Below are 23,537 nucleotides of genomic sequence, written 5' to 3'. Positions count from 1 at the left end.
TCTTTTGTGATTGGGTTACCTCACTCAGGATGATATTCTCCAGATCCATCCATTTCCCTAAGAATTGCTCTTTCAGAATTCATGAGTTCAATTCCCAGCAACAGAATTCACAACCATCTGTAATGGGATCTAATGCCTCTTCCGGTGTGTCTAAGGAGAGGGACAGTGTACTCACATAAATTAAAAAAAACAAAAGCAATCTCTAGTTTCTAACTTGAGAGTTAGAAACAGTAAATAGAACACTAACATTTTAAAGTGTATTGGATGACCCACTCACTCACTCCTACACTTGCTTCCCAAGCGTTCTATTTTCTATAGGGTCATAGAAAGAAAATGCTGGGGTTCTTTCTCAAACTAAACTGAAGGTGAGCGCCACCTAGAGTCAAGTCCGTGCCTTGCAAACACATCACTCAACTGCCTGGTTTGGCTTTTAAATCTCTTGCTGCTGCATTTAACTACATAGGTTTTTCTGGGTAGTGCTTTGCTTCATATTATGCCACCCTATATTTCATCCAAACAATAGGCTCAGGCCTGAATCTCTGTGTTATTAAAAGAGCAAGCGGTAGCTGCCTGTCCTCAGTGTAAAAAAGGAATGATTTGGCCATGGTTTTGTTTGTTTTTTTGTTTTGTTTTTGAAAAGTAAATTTGGAGATTTTTCTCTCATTAATGAAAATAATACAAGCTGATTTTATCCTTGGGAAATTACATGTACCCCTCCTATGAGATTTTCCATAAAGGGGGAAAAAATCACACATAAGACAAGCACATTTTAGTTAAAATCCATTTTTAATTTTTTCAAAAAAACCATAAATGCATAATTGATACATATATTTAAATTTGATATTACTTAAAACATGTTTCACCTCTATTTCATAAGACATAGCCTGAACATTTCTCCTATGCCATCAAAAAAAATTCTCTGATGGAGCCAGCTAGATGATTCAGTGGCCAAGGCACCTGCCACCAAGCCTGTTAAGTCTTCCAGGACCTACATGTTAGAAGGTCCAAGCTGTCCTCTGACTTCCTCCACACATGTGCCATGACATGCATGACCACACACCAAAAGAGTAAATAAATGTGTCCCCCCACCAAAAAAACATTTGAATCAGTATATTTTATGCTTGTTGGACTTTACATATAGCTTGGAAGCAGGGGATTTGTTCAGTGCACACTGTGTCTCCGTATAGTCATACCCACTGCTCTGATATTACCCTCACCATTACTGACAAAATACTCAACAGAAACTATGTAGAGACTTACTTCACGTGCTGGGTCAGAGGCCGTGTTGTTTATAGCAGAAAAGGCATGATGACCAACAAGGATCTGTCTGTGGTAGTAGGAATTGATTACATCTTACAAATGGGGGGAGAGAAAGAAAGGGAGGGAAGAGAAGAGGTACCACCTTCCAGGCCTGACCCCAATGACCCTTGTGGTGGCAGGTTTGGTGTCTCAGTGACCCACTTGTGACCAAGTCTGTTTCCCAATGCTTCCCCTGCCTCCTACAACAGCAGCACCATCTAGAAGCAAGTACTCAAGTGTGAGCCTGTAAAGGGTTTTCATATGTAACACAGCTGCATTTATGTGTCATGCTTCCAAGTTATACTCCCCTTTAAGAAGCATAAAGTTTATGGCTGCTATTAATAAGCCCCATGTCTTCACTGTTAAATGTCTCTGCAGCCGTAGGCTGCTAGGAAGCAGATGCCTTCTCTTGAACACATTCCACTTGTCACTGTGTCTTACCATCCTTGTATGTTCGTACATTATATGAATCCTCTTCGCTTATTCAGGAACGGAAGCTCCTGTATATTCACACAGGGTATCAGTTACCGTGTCCTCTGTCATCCTCTCCATCCATCTCTGCCTGTGTCATCTACTCAGCCATCTCTCATTCCTCACTTATTATTCTTAGTATTTTATTTTATTTCCATTATTTTCTTTGCTTTTAATTTTTTATGGCCTAATGATTGAACCCAGGAGCTCATATGTGCTCAAACAACCCTAACCATCTCTTATCTTTCAATTTGCCTTTTCATCTTTCCTCCCTTTATTGCCATTTGGGGGGAGCACTTGAGAGAAGAGAGGGATTTTGAAAGTTCCTACTGAAAGTATGTTTCCAGTGGAGGAAGACAATGGCGGCCATGCCCTTATGAAGGCTACCTTCCTTTGGTATCTTGACCACAGGTGGATATCAGTACTGACAAATAGCAAAGAAGAGGCCCTAACCATGGCCTTCCGTGGTGAGCAGAGCACAGGGGAGAATAGCCTGGAGGATCTAACCAAAGCCATCATCGAGGATGTACAGCGGCTCCCTGGAAATGACATCTGCTGTGACTGTGGCTCATCAGGTATCCATCCTGTGCACAGTGGCCTGCTGAGCCTCTTCTCTGTGTAGTCGTCAGTGGGGTGGTTGCTTGAGTTCCTTAAAGTTTGAGAGCCGACTTAGACACACACACAGCATGAGCTCTGAGCATGAAGAGTCCCCTCACTAGGCTGCTCTTCCCTACCTGGGTAATTCCCAACCTGTTGTACCCGACACAGAGTGCCTCTCCCCTGAGTGTGCCCCATGATCACTGAGGGGATGAAGACAAAACATGGTGCTCATGAAGTGAGTGCAAGTCTGCCACGCCCAGCTAGAACAGTGTTAATTCAGTTCGGCTAAGTGTTTTGCTTTTTCTACCACTGACCTCACAGCGTATGTATCTGTAAGGTACCAACATCTTCCTCATATAGATGGGGATAAAAGTGATTTGCTTAAGATTGAAGTGCACAGCCAGGCCATGATGCATGCCTTTAATCCCAGCACTTGGGAGGCAGAGGCAGGTGGGTTTCTGAGTTTGAGGCCACCCCGCTACAGAGTGAGTTCCAGGACATCCAGGGCTACACAGAGAAACCCTGTGTAGAAAAGCAAAAACAAACAAATCAAAAAAGAAATGCACACCTGGTGCTTCTGAAGATTGAACCAGAATGATGGGTTAGAGCTACTCTCATTCTGAATGTACACAATGGCTTTAGGATTCAGTGCTTCTCAGGCCTTCAGCCCCGTCTGTGCCTGGGGCACATGGCCTGAGGCTGTTCCATAGGCTCTTTAGGGAGAGGATTGAAGCAAAATATAAGAACAAAGGGCTTGACTTTGATTTTTAGTTAAGTGTTAAAGGGATCCAAAAGCCCCTGCACTAAAGCACCTGCCCAGGATTCCAACATCAACCCTTCCCTAGAATTGATTCTTACCAAGGATGACTGCTGGGTGAGTCTCCACTGTAGCTGTCAATCTTAATGACATGTCTTGTTTCATCAAATCTTTTCCACAGAACCCACGTGGCTTTCAACCAACTTGGGTATTTTGACCTGTATAGAATGTTCCGGCATCCATAGGGAAATGGGGGTGCATATTTCTCGCATTCAGTCTTTGGAACTAGACAAATTAGGAACTTCCGAACTCTTGGTAAGTCCTACCCTGTGCTTTAGAAGAAGGATTTATTGTCTCAGTATTTAATGTATTACTCTTGAGGGATATGTATGTTTTTCATAGTTACAAATAATTATAAAGTTTAATGGATTTGCCTGAACACATAGATGTCAACCTTTGTAATATATAATGATTACTGCTTATTTCTGTTTCCTGTTTAAGGAAAAAGAGTGAACTACAATGGAGCTAGCTCATCCCTATGGAAAGGGCTTCTTCCAAGCTGCTCTTTTCATTAGGAAATAGTTTTCATACTACAATGGTAATTAAAGCATGTGTGCAAATTACCCAGTGGTTTATATTGTTAAAACTAATGACTGAAAAACTTTTCCCAATTTAACCTTGCCTGGATATTTGTAAAAGTAAATCTGACTTGTTTCCTAGTATCACAAAACCACTCAGCCTTAGCCTAACTTACATACTTCCTAAGGGAGTAAACTGCTTGATGATTTGAAAAATATGAAAGGTATGAATACTTTAATGTTTTTCTTTTTGCCTTTCCTTCAAATTTGAAACCTTTGCAGAGTTCCTCATGATACACTGAAAACAGTAGTGAAAGGCCCAATTGGTTTCCCATAATGCCTCTAGCCATGGGTCCTTGTGTTGGATAAATTTAGCCCTAGTGCACTGTGAGAAACTTTACAGTAAGAATGAAACTTATGTCAATGAAACTTGAGGATGTGACTGAACAGGAGGTGAGCAGCCACACTGAGTGAGCAAGGTGGCTGTGGCTCCTGCCCTGGGCAGCCACTGGGTGACAATGTCTTGTGTTGTAGGAGTCTATTCATTTAGGAAGTATAAAATTATGCTTTCCATTTCACTTTGGGTTACAGAGAAAAGGCTCAGTCATAAAAAGAGGGCTAGAGCACATTCTCCTTCAGTACAAAAATGGTATCATGGCAGGTGCATTACTTACGAACGTGAAATCTGAGTCTCGGTGTCAGAAATGAGAAAGTCCAAATATTAAACACTCACGGTACAATAAAACCCAAGACTTTTTACCCAAAGGCCTGTTTGCATGAGCATGAGAAATACACAGATGACGAAAGGCCCTTCTGAAGGACACAGATTTAACAATCCTGAGTCCGGAAGCAAAATGTTTTGTGGATAGTTCATAGCTGCATCCACTGTACCCTAATCTATACCCAAGAAGACAGCAGTCCTACTTTCTTTCTCCCGCCAGAAGTAAAAGGATTCATACTAATACTTGAAAAGCTATTGTGTATAGTTTAGGCTCCCATGTGGAGGTCTGTCTGTCTGATCTCAGAAACTGTGGGGTTGGGGGAGGGAGATCAGGTCCTGTTCCATTCAAGCATTCATCACATCGTATCTGTAGACATTGTTGACTGTTTTGATATAACCCAATCCACTAGATTTTGAACACCTTTGAGAAACTAGCATTGCTACCACTTCTAGCTCCAGGTCAGAATTCAGTGCCCGGCATGTGACAGGGGCTTGGGAAATTTCCTAACCAGAAAAAGGGATAGTTTGTATACTCAGAGTCAGATGAAGGAGAATACATATACAAACATGTTAAAAGCAAGTAATAGGAGTCTATTAACCAGTGGTAGAGAGTTTACTATGTTCCGTTTGTTTATTACAGCTGGCCAAGAATGTAGGAAACAATAGTTTTAATGATATTATGGAAGCAAATTTACCCAGCCCTTCACCAAAGCCCACCCCTTCAAGTGATATGTAAGTATTTTGAATTTTGAGTATATGAATACTTTACTAGTCTATCCTCCTCTCCTTCCCCATTCAAAAAAGGACAAACAAAAACCAGCTAGCAACACAGTATCCCCTCACTCTACCCACCCCCCCATTATCAAGAAAAGACTAGAAAGATATTTTGAAGCTTGTGTTGGCAGTAGGCAAGTTTCTTCTCAGCAGTACCTTCCCTGGAAGCTGCTGGCGAGTGTCAGCATTGTGGAGCAGATCTTGGAGATGGTCCTATCTGGCCGCACTGCGCTATGGTAATAGATGTCCTATCTGGCCGCACTGCGCTATGGTAATAGACGTCCTATCTGGCCACACTGTGCTATGGTAATAGACGTGCCAAGGTGGCGGTGACAGGAGAACTCGTTCAGATACAGATGTCCAACAAGCTTCTCAGCAGAGTCTGGCAAGGTTGATGTTCTGCCTAGTGAGTTTTCTTAGGAGTACAAGAAAAAAGTATCTTACCAGAGTTATAAATCTATTAACCCTGGACCAGACCCTTCCACTTCTGGAAACTAATGTCTATTTTGTAGTAGAAAAATAACGATGAGGAGGAGGAGGAGGAGGAGGAGGAGGAGGAGGAGACAAAGGGAGTGTATAACTCCACTAGACAATGGAGTGCTATGCAGATGTGAAAACACTATAAGTCCCATGCTCTGGTGTAAGTGATTTCCAAGACACTTGATTCATTTTGCAAAGCAAGTAGAAAGCAAACTGCCTTCTGGGAAAGGACAAGATAGGTAATGAGGAAAAGAAACCTACCTTCTCCACCTAGACTCATTGTCAGACTCAGAAACTGAGTTGTGGCTAAACTTGGTGATCAGACCCCCTCATTCCTGCACTGTCTACTCAGGAGCCAAATGCACTGGTGTACATAGCTCTGCATACTTGTCTCACTAAGAAAGGTTGTGGGTGTTTCAGTCCATAGTCAGCTGATCCCATTGCCGTGGCTCAGGCTGGGAAAGCAGAAAGAAACAAGGCAGCTATAGGTGGTGGGGAAGGAACTGCTTACCTCACAGCTGTGAGAAAGCACAGCAGACAAGAAGTGACTCAGGACAAGCTCTACCCTTCACAGACACACTGCTGCCACCCACTACCTCCAGCTAGCCCCTACCACCATGAAGCCGGGGTGCATCCCCCCACCAGTGGGGTGAGTACCCTTATGGCCTGGTCAGTAGCATGTTACTGTCACTAACAAGAAACCAAACCTTCAACACATGAGCCTAAGAGGGATGCTTCAGATCTAAATCAGGACAACATGGATTGGAATTTATCTTTGCTTAAGGAACTTGACAGTAACTAGGAAACTGATATAAGTTTGTAGTCTGCCAGGCAGTGGTGGCGCATGCTATTAATCCCAACACTCAGGAGGCAGAGACAGGTAGATCTCTCAGAGTTCAATGCCAGCCTAATTTACAGATCGAGTCTCATAACAGCCAGGGCTACACAGAGAAAACAAACGAACAAACAAAAGTGTGAGGCCTCTTGATAAACACTTTGATAACACTTTCATTTTACTTTTGAGCCACATAAATCAATTTATTTAAAAAAAAAAAAAAGAACGTACACTTTAATAAGTAGAGAGGAACTAGGAACATAGTTCAGTGGTAAAGTGCTTGCCTAACATGAACAAGGCCCTGGATTCCTTGGGGGACAAAATTGGAGAGTTCTCAAGATTGATTCCTGCACCTTGTACATGGTAAAGATTCTCCCTCAGCCCCTAAGTGCTATGGATAAATGGGAAGAAAGGCTAATTCTTATTCACATAGTTGGGAAGGATCTATGCCAGAAGAAAGGACACCAGTCTAAATATTTGGCCAATGCTTCCGTAGATACCAGATTTGCACAAGTATTAAAATTTTTACAGGGCACATTCAGTCTGCAGTTATGAAGTTAAGTCTCCCAGAAGGCCTCTTGGCAGCAGTGGCCTTTTGTTGAGTTGTGCACATGCTTACAGTGCTGAGGAAACAGCAAAGCAAACTGCAGTGTAAACCTCACCCTCAACGCCTTAGGCCTAGCAGGGAAGGCAGACATTGCCAAAAGGTCAGTCAGCTGTTTACAGAACCATGGTTGTAGGAAGTGTGCTACAATTCACTTCCAAACACACACACCGGAGAACTAACAGCTGCCTGTGGGTCCAATTCCAGGAGATTCAGCACCCTCTTCTGTCCTTCTCAGGAACCTGTAAGCAAGCATATGATGCACGTAAACTCAGACGGGCATATATGCAAATTAAAAATTAATATATAAATCATTAATGAAATGTGCTGGTGAGTAGATGTCTCCATTTTAAAATGACAAAAACCTCAAGATCATAAAGTTTAAATACTTTTTGTAGTATCACATAACTGGCATGCTGTAGAACCCACAGCATTTGAACCCAAACTTCATGTATTTTTACTAATTAGTTTATATAAATGGGAAAGGTCAGGAGTTGGACAGAAGGCTTCTGGAGTGTCAGATGATGCCACCTGATCCTAGTTCTTTCTCTCTGCTCTCATCTGATTTTCCCTGAGCTGACTTCCAGTCTTCTTCTGTAGGTGACAGAGTGAGCACAGGGTATTGAGGCTCTGTTCTCAGCTTGGGGCCGGGGAGGAAGGCCTGAGCTGACTTCCATTCAGTCTTCTTCTGTAGGTGACAGAGTGAGCACAGGGTCTTGAGGCTCTGTTCTCGGCTTGGGGCCGGGAGGTAGGCCCAGTCTCCAGGGAGCACTTGAGTTTCCATGGTGATGGTGATTAGGAACTACCCATCCACTCAGACTTCAGGCCTGATCTTTCCACTCCTGAAGGAGCCTCTATAAGGAAGGCAATTCACCTCATCTGTGTAACACTTTGCCTAAAGGATAGATTTAATAGCAGCCTTTCTAAGTCTCAGTTTTCTCACCTATAAAATGGGTTAGAGTGAAAAAATAAAATCTTCACGAAGCTCTAGAAACTTAATTTGTGTCAACTTTTAAAATCTTCCCACTATATTGTGATTTGAAGTATTCGTAGAATGTTTCTCTTAACTTAGAAGAGAAATCACTCATGATCTCTGTGCACATTAATTTTATTATTATTTATTATTATATGTATTACCCACACATAACAACAAATACATAGTTCCTTGTTCTGTATGTTGGACTTCATGTAAAACCTTGTTTGTTGTTTGAAATGAAGCACATTAAGGAAAGGGAGAGTAGAAATGGTGTTCAGTTCTTGAAAAGCAGAAATGCTCTGACCATTTCGTTTGTTTCAGGACTGTACGTAAAGAGTACATCACTGCAAAGTATGTCGACCACCGCTTCTCCAGGAAGACCTGTGCCTCTTCCTCAGCAAAGCTGAATGAATTGCTTGAGGCCATCAAGTCCAGGGACTTACTTGCACTAATCCAAGTCTATGCAGAGGGGGTGGAGTTAATGGAGCCACTGCTGGAACCTGGACAGGTAATGACTCAGAGAAGCCAGAGCATTAAAGAGCAAGAAGTAAGCATGTTGTGGTGGCGTACGTCTGTGGACTCAGCACTTAGAAACAGTGGCAGAGTCTGAAACAAACTGGGGGCCAGCCCTGGGCTGCACCACAGAGGCAGAGTTTAAATGAGGGGCCATACATTTCTGACTCAATTCAATGGATACATGTACATTAGCTGAGCATGTCTAGAGAATTGGAGAGTTGACATGCTCTTGATAATTGCTTGGGGTTCCTTGGTAGTGAAGCTGCTAGAGGCATGATCACGGAGTTCGTATCCCCCCCCCCCCCCCCCCCCCCCCCTCCTCAGGAGCTCGGAGAGACAGCCCTTCATCTTGCCGTCAGGACTGCAGACCAGACATCTCTCCATCTGGTTGATTTCCTTGTCCAAAACTGGTATGGCTTTTGTTTTTCATCTGAATGAACTGAGTATGATTTATAGCACAAACCAGAACTGTGTGAGACCTATTTCCAAACTCCAGAGTGCTCTGTGGTTAGCTGGCTAAAAGACCTTTATTGGCTGTGATTGCTCAATTGCATCCCTTTATCTCTGCCTGCTTTATAGCATGCCCATAGGTATGTGCATGATCTGCTAGGTGACAGAAAAAAGCCTAGAAAACCCAGAGCGTAGAAACTGCTTTTAAGCATCTGAAGGACTTCTTAAGGCACATACCTCACAGATGAGAGAGGACCTGTGGTCACACAGTCTGTCTAATAATGCTGTACTCTTTCAGTGGGAACTTGGATAAGCAAACATCTGTGGGGAATACAGTTCTGCACTATTGCAGCATGTACGGCAAGCCAGAGTGTCTGAAGCTGCTGCTCAGGAGCAAGCCCACCGTGGACATTGGTAAGTGCGGCCATTCTCAGACATCCCAGAGGACTGAGACTACACATACATGCAACTTAATCACTGTGTCTTGCCTCTTGAAATAGCATCCTAGGTAATTATTTGCATTTATTCTGTTGTTTCAGTTAACCAAAATGGAGAAACTGCCTTGGATATAGCAAAGAGAGTCAAAGCTACCCAGTGCGAAGATCTGGTAAGCGTAACCAGGATAGGAGGCGGGTCAGACGTCAGCGGCCATTGTTCTGAGAGGACGGAATTGGGGAAGGATGAAGCATTTTGTTTCTAAAGAGCTAAAGAAATACAGATAAGTGCTAAAGTACTTTTGAAAGAGTGGTGAGGCTGCAGCTGTGCCTTCTGAGTGCAGTTGTCACACTGGAGACCCACACCTTTGTAGGAGTGAGGATTAGGACCATGCTTTGTGTTTGCCAGGACACCAGGCTGCTTTGCAGCAAGCAGTAGAGAATTCCTCAGGCAGTCACTTCAAGAGCTGGGAAGAGTGTAATGGTTTTTGGCAAGCTAAGCACCCTCTCTCCTGCCTCCCAGCTTTCTGTGCACACTCACCTTTTTCACCCTACTAGTTCTTCCCTAATCTCCTGGACCTTCACATGAGTGGGATTCTCTTAACCACGGTGCACGGTTTCTGCTTTCCGTTGTGAACACGTGTAATATACAGACTGGGCAAGCTGTAAAGAAGTCTGGTGTATGTTGACTCATGGTTCAGGGTAAAGGGGCTGCATCCATGATGGCCATTTTCCTCTCACAGTTAATCCCACTAGGAGAGACGTGGGAGTACCTGTGTTTCCTGCTCTTTGTCCCTTGTCTAAAGCCACCAGTTTTCAGCCATTGTGGCTCCTTCCTGAAAACCCTATCTATTCCTCATCAACTCCCAAAGGCCCTGGTCTCAATACCATTTCTGAGTGTCCACCCTTTTAAGACCTCATGCTGAGGATTAAGTTTTCATTTAATGGACTGGGAATAGTGGGACATGCCTGTAATCTGAGCACTTAGGAGGCTTAGGCAGGAGGATCACAAGTTTCAGACAAGCCTGAGCTCCATAGGGAGGCATTGCAATAAGAAGACGAACAACAGGTGCATTTCAGAGGCTCCAAGCCCTAGCACACAGGAAGTGAGGGTAGAGAAAGAAACGACACTCCACTGAGTTTGTGTTTCTCCAGACCTGGAAGTTGTACTTTTTGTAATTTTTGTTGCTTTGATATTTTTATTTGTTTCTTGTTGAGTCCTTGTGGGATGAGGCTGGCAGGCGGGGGTTTGGGGAAATGGCTCAAACTCTAATCACTTTCGCCAGGACCTGCACCACCATCACTGGCTGTATAGTATATTCTTGTTATCCCTCAAGATTTATTTTTCTTTTACGTATATGAGTATTTTACTTACATGCATGTATATGTACCACTTGTGTGCCTGTGGCCTATAGAGACCAGAAGAAAACATTAGATCCCATGGAACCAGAGTTACCGTGTGAGCCACCATGTGGGTTCTGAGACCCAAACCCAGGTCATCTGCAACAAGAACCATCTCTCCAGCACGTGTATTTTGTATCTTGGAGTCCTTGAGACCATTGTCTCTGCCCACACTTCATCAACAAAAAAGGAGAATAGATTGACTCAAACTTGAGCCTTTCCTCTTAAACCTGATTCCTCTTGAGTGTGTTCCAACCTTTATATAACCTGCAGTTCTGAGGATCTTTTCAGTCTGGAATCTTCTGACTTTGGAGAAAATCATGCAGTCAGACTTAGAAAGGTTCTACCTCTGCATTGGTTTTCACAGTCCCTGGGTGTGTCATGCCCAGCTGGTCTAGTCAGAACTGTGCCCACTGGGCTGTGTCATTGATCCTTTGGGGATGAGGGGGTGGGCTCTTGCTTGGTGCTTGTGCGGTGGTGGATATTTGAGCATTTCTGTTAAGTGGTGTTCCCTTGCTGTTCCTTCTAGCTTTCCCAGGCTAAATCTGGAAAGTTCAACCCTCATGTCCATGTAGAGTATGAGTGGAATCTTCGACAGGACGAGATGGATGAGAGCGATGACGATCTGGATGACAAAGTGAGTGCACAGGTGCATGCTCCAGGGTTCTGCACCCTCCAGAGTGCCTGAGCTACCTTCCACTTTCTGTGAGATGCATTGGTTTTGGGCCTTCTGACCCGATGAAGCAATTTGCTTTCTGTTGGGCACCATGTGATAGCTGGACAATAGAACCTATGGGAAAGAACCAGAAAAAGGCAGTCATTTGAAGGAAGTGGCCCATACAGTTGTGGAGCTGGCCAGCCAACAGGTTGCAAGTCCCAGCAACAGGTGATAGAGCAGAGTTAGGCTGAAGGGGATCTGAAAGCCAAAGTCCTTGCTCCTTGGGGACCCATGGTCACAGCTGACAGGATGAGGCCCACTGACATTTTGGAGAGCAGCTCATATGCCACTGATCTAACTTGTAATCAGCTTTACAATGAAAACCGTGTCTACAGACTTGCTTAACTGCAACGCCATAGCCTAGTCACGTTGTAGAACTAGACATGTAAAAAAACTACATATAAATACCCATAATTGTCACTTTTGAGGGATCTGCATGTGGTCTAAGTTGAGCTAAATATTTTTTCATCATCTCAGATTGTCTCTTTTTGAAACTCATAGGGATGTGGTAATTGTCCCCAGAGAAAACTTAAACACAAGAAGACTTGGCCTCTTTTCTGAAGCCTCCTAGCTGACAGAGACTGTCTCTAGGATTAGGCCCAGGCCTTGGTGACTCTTGTAGGTGGTATTTAACTACCATTGAAAGTTCAGCCATATTTATCATCAGATGTGTGCCAGGCGGGATATATGAATACTCAGATAGAGGTCCTAATGCTACTGTCCATTTCAAGAGGACAAATGGTAACTCAGCTAGCTCCTCAGCCTTCCTTGGTAAGTCCTGACAGTCTCCTCAAGTAAGCAGCCACAGAGATGGATTTTTGAGAATAGGTGGGTACTGGCCAGAGAAAAGTAGAGAGGAATAGAACAGCCCACACTGTGAGTAGGGAGCATCTTCATGGGGAAGGGAAGAGGGTACCCTGCAGAGTTATGAATAGTTTTCCAGGCTCAGCCTTTATCTTTACCCAAGCAGTCAGAGGCCAGCAAACGTTTATTAGCAGGACTGAGTTTCCTACCAGCCCTTCCTGTAATATATACATTGAGATGAGAGGGAGAGAAGAATCAGGGCCATTCTGCTGCAGTGAGAGCAGTAAAGCACCTTGCTAGGACTAAGTTAGAGGTTCCATCTGAGGCTTCCATGCAATACATGGGATGCAGGTGATGTGTAACTACCACAGGTAGAGTTGGATGGTGCTCAAACCACCATAATGTGTAAAACACCATATGGGCAATTGGAAATGGTTTGCAGTCCGAGGATATGGGTGGGATTTAAAGCTCCAAGCCATTAGCATGTGTGTAGCACCTCTAAACCAGACGTGGAAGAAGGGTGAAGGTGAAAGATTTGTACAGGGAAAAGGACTTCATATAACAAATCATAGGTTAACAAGGATGCTATTCAAATAAGGCAGACGGGTCCTGTGCAGGGAGCTGTTTGCTGAATAAAGACTAATTGCAACTGTGACTTTACCTGTCACTTTTGAATGTCCTACTGATCACTATCAAGCATTGTTGGAACTTACTGATGAGGATGTAGGAAGTATAAAGTCTTCCTTCACTGTCACTGCTGTGAAGTTGTGTTGATGGCCAACCACATAACCACCCCAAGAGGTCCAGGAACCAGATGACCTCCTGAACCCATTCTGCAGGGGTCTTCTGGACACCTCAGGGACAGCCCTTGAGTCTCATATCATCTGTTGTTTCCTGTACCAGCCAAGCCCGATCAAAAAGGAACGCTCACCCAGACCACAGAGCTTCTGCCACTCATCCAGCATCTCGCCACAGGACAAGCTGGCACTGCCAGGGTTCAGCACTCCACGGGACAAGCAGCGGCTCTCCTACGGAGCCTTCACCAACCAGATCTTCGCTTCTACGAGCACAGATTTGCCCACATCACCCACCAGTGAGGCTCCCCCTTTGCCGCCTAGGAATGCTGGGAAAGGTACGAGCTTGAGGAGTGTTTGTGGATTTGACCTCGTGGCTGCTAGTCTGCCAGTTAAGTGGCAGGATATGATACATACTGTTGGGGACAGCTCAAAATTGAGACTTTGTCATTCCTCAGGCACCAGACTGGAAAAGGTGGTATCTTGGGTTTTGTAGGTATGTTACCTTGCATTTACCTCCAGTGAGTTACATGCTTTTTAATGCTCAACCTCCAGAAAAGAAAACTAAGACTGAAAGGGTAAAGTGACTTTGTAGTTAAGACTCAGTAAGAGCCATGTATCGCTGGCTAGCACCTGTGCTGTCTGTAGCAGGAGTAAGCTCTTGGTTCTCTGAAAGGCTACTTTTCTCTATACTGAGATGCCTCTGTGTTAATTATGTGACTGTCTAGACTAAAGAGGTGGAAGTTGCTAGAAAGCTTGCCTTTTAAACATGAGGCTCTGGGTTTGATTTCCCAGCACTGTGTGAAATTGCACATCACAATTACACAATCACTATTCTTCCATACAACCCGAACTTCATGCTTCTTAATCTAATTACTTATATTCTTTTAATGACTTTAAATGACTATGATATTCATTCCCCTTTCCTTTTATCCCTTTGTATCAATAACTTCCCCCTCTAAAGTATGAAATAAAATGCCTGCCATGCAATTAGCCTCCTTTACAATCCTTCTTTCACATGAGGGCCTCCCTCTTCTTGCAGGATTCCTACCCATATGAATTGTTATTACTGATTAAGTAAAAAAGCAGCAGAATTACCTCAGCAACATCCACAGTTTTAATAACCCTACTTAATTGGCTGATACAGGAAACAATGAAATGATCACGAGTTCATTATCATCATAGCAAGTTTGAGGACAACCTACATTTCATGACTCCAGAGTGGGATGGGGATGTCATAGTAGTTGGTAGTATTTGTGAAGTACTTGCCTCATGAGAGATGACAAACCACCCTTTTCCCATTCCAGAGCCTCCAAATGAGGTAGGTAGTGCAAGTTCTCCTCTACCTGGGTCCTAAGCCAGAGCCTATATGAACAAAATCCACAGTCCTGTACTCTTAGATGAGGTAAGGATGGCCTAGGTCAGATACCTCCCCCAGACCAGCATCAGGCCAATGGGTTGGTTCCTGACCCATTACCACAAACACTAGCCCTTTGTCCCCTCTCCAGAGTATGTCCAGCTCCAGAGTATGTCCAGCTCTGGAGGTCAGTGTAGAGGGTGAGGTTAAGGCACAGAAATTCGAGGGCTGTAGCTGAGAGGTGCTGAGTGCTGTAGCTGCCAGAGAATCCAAATGTGGGATTCTCCCAGTGTGCTCAGCCAAAGTCAGCACAGGTTTGCAATGCCCCTTGGCGTACAATGACAGGCCTATTTGAATCACACTGGTGCTATTTTCTGGCAAATGTGAGCTTTATTCAAAACTGTTTTTTCACAGCTTATTCTCCATTGAAATCATGTTATAAATGGGAGCTGTGTTCTTAGAGAGACCCCAAATGACCTTGTAGATCATAAAATAATAGGGAACAGCATTACAATAAGGCTTTAGCATGAGCAGTTCTCATCAAAGACGAATGCTTACAGCAGTGGATATAAGCCAAGTGTTTCTTCTCATTCTGCATAGTCTACTAGAACACACTTTTAAAGACAGACCATTAACATATAAAGCTACAAATCTGTACTGTGTGAGCCTGTGCTGTTCTCCTCTGCAAAACCATGTTCCCCAGCAAGTCATGCTTCTGACAAGAGGGCAGAAAGGAACCTCCAGACCTGGTAAAGCAATGGAGGAATGCATCTGAAGGATTGATTTTTCTGTGCCCTGGTTTTGTAGTGACCTGTCTTGACAGGCAGAGGCTGCACCTGTTCAGAGAGCCTCCACTGACAGCAGAAACCAAGGACTAACACACCCCACCCCCACCCCTTGTAGCCTCCCTGTGTAATTTTATCTTGCAGGGATGTAAAAAAAACCATAGAGTACACCATCTGGCTTAGTGCCAGGCATCACTCGCCTGCATTGAATAAATTCTAGCTAGCTCTTTACTGAACACGCAGAAAACAAAGGCTACATTTATTCAGTAGTTCAGCTGCTGAAATAGGTTTAGAGGTTTGGCCTTAGAGACCGTGGTTAACTAAGGCTAGACCACCTAGCCCTCCCTTTTACAAGTCAAGCCCATGCTTGAAAATAGAACCTTCTCTGCTGACTGAGTTCCCCCTGGAAGCTTGTTGTGGGACATCAGATTCAGAGCATGGGACTGTCTGCTGCTGACACAGATAGGCAGTCTCTAATGACAGCTGCCAGGCACTGAACCATAGCTGTCCCCTTACATGTGGGGAACTTGTAGTGTAAATATGATTCCTAGAGGCCACTGTTACACAGTCAGCTGACACCCTGTGCAGAGGTCCTTGTGTTTTGTGGTCCCTGTATATTTTTTCCTCAATCTATCCTGCTAACTGGAAGAACTACCTACTTGATAACAAAGCCATCTGGAATCAGTCCTCCTTTGGATGTCATTACTTTCTCCCCACAGCAAGGAAAGCTTTGGTCCTTGCTTATCGCACAAGCTACCTCACAGACACAAATTTAGGGACCTCGGGATAATGACTTCCTGGGATAGAACACACACCTCTGACAAAGTCCACAAATAAGGGGAGTGCAAAAGGCAGCTCAGGAGAATTTCCAGAACCCTCCAGTGGCCTCACCAAAATTCAGGGAAGTTTGATCTAAATTCCCACCAGCCAGCACCTCCTGTATTTGATTATTCTAGTGAATCAGAACACAGCATCTCAGGCCCACATTCACCACCCTTACAACTCAGTCAGTCAGATGCCTGACTCCTCTGCAGAAAGGAGTCCAGAGAGACTCACTGAAAGGTACAAGGCTGAATATGTAGATCTTTCTTATGATCAGCAGCCCCTACCCAATACTGTTTAAACAGAAGTGCCTCAGGCTCACCAGAATTTGTTTTTAATCTTTGCTTTTGAATTCTATCATAGAACCTTGGTTTCTTTAAAGGTAAGAGGAGACTGAAGGACCAGCACTGATAAAGAAAAGAAACTGTAAAATTAAGGAATTTCCTAGAGATCCTGTAGCAGGAGAGCTATAGCAGGCTATGGCAAGTCACCTCAAGTCTTCTTTCCTTGTTGAGTGAGATAGGCTGTCTTTCTCTTACCTGCCTAACAGAGTGGCCCTTAGAATACATAGAGACAGTGTATGGAGAGATGCTCCTGTTAGGTCTGCTGGGCTGCTGCTGGAGTGGAGGATCATGGGGAACCACATAGCTGCACGGCCCATCTCACAGAGTACTTGCAGGTACATAGTGTTTGCTTGCTTAGTTGACTAACTTAGCTGGTTTATAATAGTGATAAAGTTTAGAATCACGGCTGTCTGCCATTGTTCATCTTCATGCTTTTTGCGTGTCAATGGCAAAAATGTATACCCACCATAGAGCCATTACTTCTCACAAGATTTGAGAACTGTAGGAAACATTCAGCATAGTACATGACACCATGTGATTCATCGGGGTTGGTTCTCTCTGCCTGGCTTTGGTACCTCTCTGCCACTGCCTCTTTTAAGGAGTCTTCAGGGAACTATGGACCAGAGTGAAGTTGCTCACTGGCTGGATTAGCATGTACCATATTGAGACCTGATACCTGCCTACTTCTTAACTGAAAGAAACTTTGAAGAACTAAGTTTTTAAGCTTTTAGAAGCAGGAACAACTAGTGTGCTACAATCCAGAAGTATTACTGCTCTAAGTAGATGTGAATACATGTGAGTACTAACCCTGCATCTCATGCATACTGCTATGATGGAGACCTACCTCATATAGACTCTAGTCTCAGTCTAGACCCCAGGATTCCTACTCCACGAGGGCCGATCCAGCCCTGTGTCGCTTATCCTATATTTAGTTGACCCTGCTGAGTTACCAGAAGTAAGGACTTGGTGTTTGCCTTGCTGAGGCACTGCTTTGAGCACACACAGGAAAGTGACAAGCAAATGAGACTGCGCAGTTCCACTGAGTGTGCTCATTCAACAACTACTTCAGGAACAGGAAGGCGGGAGAGTGAAGAAGGCCTTCTGCACTCAAAGAAAGAAAGAAAGCATGAAATGCACCATCTGATCAGTAGGGGGCAATGCAGGGGGAGAGCTAAGTTTCTTGCTTTGAAAGACAGGTTTCCATTTCCTCCTGCCCTACTGAAAACTTCTCCCGGACAGAAGCTATGATTCTGTTGTCTTAGCACAGTGCAAGGCGGGGTTCATCTGTTAGGTTATGTGTATAAGCAACAGAAGAATAAGTGAAAACACATCCCAAAAATACACAGCTAATGGAAGGAGTGGGCACACATAAAACCAGACCACATATCATAGGGGTGTGCCAGTTCACTCGCTGAAGAGCTCTGTAGAAAATGTTTACAGCAGTTCTACCCAGTACAGCTATGGAAGCATTTTATACACAGCATCTCCTTTTCTGAGAGGTCTGTAGCCTAAGAGACAAGTGGGGGGTGGGGAGACCCCTAGGCTTCCTGCTGTGGCTTGCTGGCAGGAAGGGCCTTCACAGGCTGAGGGCCACAAGCCTGGGAAGTGTTCATACATTGGTGACTACTGTTTCCTGGGTCTTGTATCTCCTGGGATAACCCTTTGAGTGGGTTGGTATAACAACTCATGAGCTTTGCCTTGAAATCGCATTAGATTTATGTTTATATTTAGCTTTGCTTTATTTTGTTGTTGTGGCCCTTACCCAGTTTCCCACCATACTTTTTATTATTTTAATAATTGCTAAGGCTTCATTATTAAGAATAAAAACTTGCAAATAAATAAAAACACCACACACCAAAACTAACCAGGTGTGAAATCTATACAACTCCGTGACCTTACAGTTGAAGTAGGCATTCAGAATGGAAGCTTTTTAAATACCTTACATGAAGCTCCTTGGGCTAAGAGCTTTGTCTTCAACAAGGGCCACCAATGTAGGCTCTGTGGTCAAGTCACCTGGCCTCTGAGGTATGAAAAAAGAAGCAGAGGAAATCCTGATTTCTCCTGCATGGGGAGAAGTCAAAGTGTGTACTTCTGTAATTGTTACAGAACCAACCCTAAATCCTTTGAATCCACTACTTCTATCAGTATGAGAAAGGGACTGAAGGGCAGATGAACATCTAAGGCTACTCTCTGTATAGAAATCAACAAACAGAAAAGTATGTCACCTGGCGCTCCTTCCTTCCAGAGTCCTCCTCTGGGTAATTACACAGTGCCTGGCTTTCTCCACTGCTTGCTAAGGTGATTAACATATTATTAAAACACCATGGGATCAGCTACATAAAAACAGCCACATAGCCTGGTGAATAAAGATTATATTTTAACTAAGTCTTTTTTTTTTTTTTTGCAACTGATTTTACCCAGAGGATTAAATTTTGGCCAACAAGATGCGTGCAGAAGCAGCATACACCCTGCCTTTCTTCTTGGTGTGTTTGTTTGGCTCTGGTCTGATGACCAGGGAAAAAGCAGCTAGCGTGGGACAGTAAGAGTCTTGGAAGCTGGGCAGTAGTGGCACATGCCTTTAATCCCAGCACTTGGGAGGCAGAGGCAGGTGGATTTTGAGTTCGAGGCCAGCCTTGTCTACAGAGTGAGGTTCAGGACAGCCAGGGCTATACAGAGAAACCCTGTCTCAAAAAACAAAACAAAACAAACAGTCACATAAATTTAAGAGATCTGTTGTAGGACATTTTACTATAGCAAATAATAATGGGCTATAGTCTTGAAAATTGCTAGGAGAATAGATTTTCAGTGTTCTTACCACAATAGTATATGAAGTGAAAAATGTTAATTGGCTCATTGAATCATTCCATAATGTGTATGTGTTTCAGACAGCATTGTGTGCTCAATGAAAATGTACAACATTGTTTACTAAAAACATAAAGGGAAAACCATTAGGAAATGATAGGACTTTTCTCCATATGACTAGAGTTACTTAGGTATATCCTCAGTCCTTAAGTCTTCTGTAGGGCATGTTACAAAGACAAGCCTTTCAAAAAACTGTCAAGACAATATTTCAAGCCATTTTCTGTGAACTTTGAAAGTTGTACTTTTTATATGGTCTCCAGATAAAAGAAGACCTGGGTTTTCACCTTTACTGAAACCCAAATGTGCAAAATACTGGAAAATCATCCTGCTGGCTTGCACCATGAATTGTTAGCATGGATGTGCATTGAGTGCCCAGGCTATACCAGGCCCAACACTGGGACATAGAAAAGCAATACCATCTCCTCCGTGAGAACATACAGGCAGAGAAGGAAGAAGAGCAGTCACTGTGGTACAAAGTGGGGTATTCTGGACCCTGGAAACCTTGTTGAAGTCTAGACCTTAGCAGCAGTCACTCCATGGAAGAGAGATGCATTAAAGAGAGATTCTGGATAAAGTTACATATGAATCCTCCTTAAAAATGAGGACAGGGGAAAAAAAGTATTGAAATTCTCAAAAATTAATAAAAATAGTTTTTAAAGTAGGCAGGAAGTAAAGAGAGATCCCCACGGTGCATGTGGGAGTTAGTAAGAACAAGCTGTTGTCAGGCCCGAGAGTTTGGGCTTGAGTCAGATCAGGGTTCTCGGAACTCAGCTTCTCGCCATGTCTGGCCAGCTTTCTAAACTCTTGGATCTGGATTCAGCTTGGTTGGTAGAGACTGGGTGACTCTTGCATGAGATCATTCCTGAAGCCACACATATATAGTACACCTCTTACAGAGATATACCTCTATTAGCATTTTACTTCAGTATTTAGAACCTCCTTGTGTGACCTTTAGATGCGCTTCACCAGAAAATCTCTAGATGGCGATAAAGATGAAATTACAAGGGAAACTCACTATTGTCTATTTATTCTGGATTTGTTTCCACTTCCTCCTGCTGAACATTGTTGTTTTCCTCGTGGACCAAATGCCGGAAGTGCTGCCCTGGTCTGAGGAACCAGCAGCACTGACTGCTGGAGCAAGTGTCTGCTGTTTCTAAGCCTGCTTTGTCCCAGGTCCATGCTTCCTGGTCTGTGGGGTCTATCATGCCAAACCCCTTTCTGTGGACACATGATAGGACCATACTAAACCCATATCTCACAGGATTATATTCAAGTCAAAAAGAATAACCTATTCAAACCAATTGAAGAATGCAAAGCTCCTTGTAAGACAGTAGTACAACCCTATTGTGAAAATATCTAAAACATTAGTAACTAGTAGTGTGACTAGGTATTGGTTTAAAGTAACCATAAAGCTGCTGTGCTGTGTCATGTCGTTAGAACAGAACCAAATCTGTAACTCTGGTCATTAACTTACTGTATATTACTACCTTATTGAGATGATCAGTGTCCACTGCCCTGTCTGGCTCCCTTTGAGAATTAATGACTTAACCCTTGTTAGTACTAACCATTAATTAGTAATTAAAACTATCTTACGTTTACCCAGGAAGACTAACCGCAGTTATGATTTTCTTTTAACACAGAGTATAAAAGGCTCATTTGATGCTTTTCTAAATCAGTAATTATCTCCTGTCCGAGTTAAACATTTCATAAGGAAATGTTTTTAGCTTACCACCACCACCTTGTTTCTTTTGCTTCCCTTTTTTTTTTTTTTATCTTCCTACGTGTATATAGAACCATTTGTTCATGGACATGGTTAAAGCAGGCCCATGAGAGTCTTCTCTAGAGAAATACCCATCCAGTTACCCAGCATAATGTCTGACATGCACCCTCACTTCAAGAATATATATGATACTCCTATAACTGATTCAGAACCAGCTTCATTAGCTGTTGTTCAGACCCAAGTATAACAGATGGTTTGGGATTTTCAGAACAATTCAGAATTAGAACAAAAAGAGGTTTCAGAGTTGTTTTTCTAGGTCATCTTAGATTCTTACAAAAATGATTGGCTGGTTGGGGTTTTTGTTTTGTTTTGTTCCGTTTGTTTGTTTTGTTTTTGAAAGCTTGTTTTCTTACTAAAAGGAAAGCTGTAGTAGAATTCAAAACTTCTGCTGTGTGATTACTTTAACTGTGGGCCACTGATTTCGGAGCTCACAGCACCCCGCTGTGCCCCTCTTGACCTGGTGGTGGCAGTGCATTATGCCTTCCGCCTAAGTAGATATAACTTCCATTGAGTTACTGATTGAAAATGTGTGTGCTTTCTTTATACCAGATGCGATCCCTGGGCTTTCTGTGTTTGCTACGACTGTTTGGTTTTCTCTCTACCTTGGTTCTTAAATGAGCGTTCATCACATTTCTGACTGACCATGTAATTCTTGAAGTCCGTTGAGTCCCTGCCAGGGCCTCCTAAGAGGTTGGGATTTCAGGCTTATACCACCATGCCTGGCATGGCTGGTGTTTCGTTTCTTAAAAATACTCATTTTTCTCTTGTTTTGTAATTTTCTAACCAAGTTCCCCTCATCTACTTAACACTTGAATTCTTACTGTGTTCTTTCTGTTTTTTAGTTCCCTGAGAACTTCATAGTGTATCTTAATCATATTCACTTCTCTCTGACTTCTCCCAGATCCATCTGCCCTTCCATAACCATTCTACTTTGTGTCCTTTCTCCCCTCCTTCCCTTCCCCAGCAAGTACAATTTGTCCTTTTACTCTTGGATGTATGGCCTCCACTAGATGGTAGCCACAGTCTACCGGAGAACACACCCTTAAAGAAAAGTGACTCTCAGTCCCAGCAGCTATCAACTGAACTGCCAACAGCTCTTTGGCTAGGGGGTGACTTCGTGTCCCCTCTCCTCTCCATGCTGTAATCTTATGTGACTGGAGCCTGCACAGGCCTTAGGAGTACCACCTCAACCGTGCAGCCTCCTGCTGTGTCCAGAAAGCAGTTCCCTTGTGCTCATCTGCTGCCTCTGGCTCTTAACACTTGTTCTGCCCCCTCTCTCAGAGTGATGGCTGAGCCTTGGGAGGACAGGGTATGATACAGATGTCCCCATCAGGGCTGCGCCTTCTTCCAACAGTTTTGCATTGCATTTGTGAGTCGGTGGGCTCGTGGAGTCCCATGTTATACCCCATTTTGATGAGTAATTACATACTGGCTGTTGTGTGTCTGTGAGACTGGGATTAACCCTCCTGCCCCCGTTCAATTTCCTTTCTAGGTCCAACTGGCCCACCTTCAACACTCCCTCTAGGCACCCAGACCTCTAGTGGCAGCTCCACCCTATCCAAGAAGAGGCCTCCTCCCCCACCACCAGGACACAAGAGAACCCTGTCTGACCCTCCCAGCCCACTACCTCACGGGCCCCCAAACAAAGGCGCAATTCCTTGGGGTAAGTTTTCCTAAAGTCAGAGTCAAAGCTGCCCAGAGCCCCAATAGTTGGGGGGACTCTGCTGGACACTGGACAGTTTGCACGTTAGGAAAACTATCCAAACTGCACACACACTGGTTGTGGACTTAAACATATATTAATATGATTGTACCTGCCTTCTAAAGCCAGGAAGCCGTTTGAAATGTGTCTGGGGCCACTGAGAACTATAGTAGTAAATAAAGTGCTCTCTAACATCATCAGGGTTGGAGCTGGTTGTAGAACACCCCACACGCGAGGCACCAGAATCTGCAGATGCCCCCATCCCTCATACAGTGGCCTAGGCATTTAGTAACCTGAGCACAAATACTTTTAAATTCTCGCTAGACAGCAAATCTAATGTAGTGTAAATATAATATTTTTTTTAAAAAAGTGGGTCTATGTCTAGTACATATATTTTCCCCAATATTTTTTATCCACAGATATGGAGGGCAAAATATAATAATAGGAACTGAGCATATCCTAAATCTCAGGTGAGAATAGCAACCGTTTTAGGTTGGAATTATAATTCTCCCAGAACTCAGAAAAGCAAAGTAATGGGCTAAGCATCGGGATGGGTTTCCATGCTGCCTAGAGTGCATATCTAAGATGCACAAGCCCCCCGGGCTCACTCCCAGCACCAGAAAAACAAAACAGTCCACTCCTTTATGATAGCCAGAATGGTTTTCTCATAAAA

The 23,537-nt window shown here is 43.7% G+C and overlaps 1 protein-coding gene across 15 annotated transcripts in view; it reads left to right on the top strand.

Moving 5' to 3' along the window:
- Asap1 (ArfGAP with SH3 domain, ankyrin repeat and PH domain 1) overlaps nucleotides 1–23,537 on the top strand; it is a 308,734-nt gene that overhangs the window by 262,024 nt on the left and 23,173 nt on the right. For 10 of the 15 annotated variants that reach the window (XM_031359248.1, XM_031359250.1, XM_031359251.1 and 7 more), the window contains 10 exons: nucleotides 2,182–2,345; nucleotides 3,309–3,442; nucleotides 5,067–5,158; nucleotides 8,417–8,603; nucleotides 8,936–9,021; nucleotides 9,360–9,475; nucleotides 9,601–9,668; nucleotides 11,426–11,533; nucleotides 13,322–13,550; nucleotides 22,655–22,825. In XM_031359248.1, the coding sequence (XP_031215108.1) occupies nucleotides 2,182–2,345; nucleotides 3,309–3,442; nucleotides 5,067–5,158; nucleotides 8,417–8,603; nucleotides 8,936–9,021; nucleotides 9,360–9,475; nucleotides 9,601–9,668; nucleotides 11,426–11,533; nucleotides 13,322–13,550; nucleotides 22,655–22,825 (1,355 nt within the window). The remainder of the gene's footprint in view (nucleotides 1–2,181; nucleotides 2,346–3,308; nucleotides 3,443–5,066; nucleotides 5,159–8,416; nucleotides 8,604–8,935; nucleotides 9,022–9,359; nucleotides 9,476–9,600; nucleotides 9,669–11,425; nucleotides 11,534–13,321; nucleotides 13,551–22,654; nucleotides 22,826–23,537) is intronic. The other 5 variants (XM_031359258.1, XM_031359256.1, XM_031359254.1 and 2 more) reach the window with 1 other exon arrangement.

The sequence above is a fragment of the Mastomys coucha genome, unplaced genomic scaffold (assembly GCF_008632895.1).
Source record: "Mastomys coucha isolate ucsf_1 unplaced genomic scaffold, UCSF_Mcou_1 pScaffold7, whole genome shotgun sequence".
NCBI classification, from domain to species: domain Eukaryota; kingdom Metazoa; phylum Chordata; class Mammalia; order Rodentia; family Muridae; genus Mastomys; species Mastomys coucha.
This window is presented reverse-complemented; position numbering and strand designations above follow the sequence as displayed.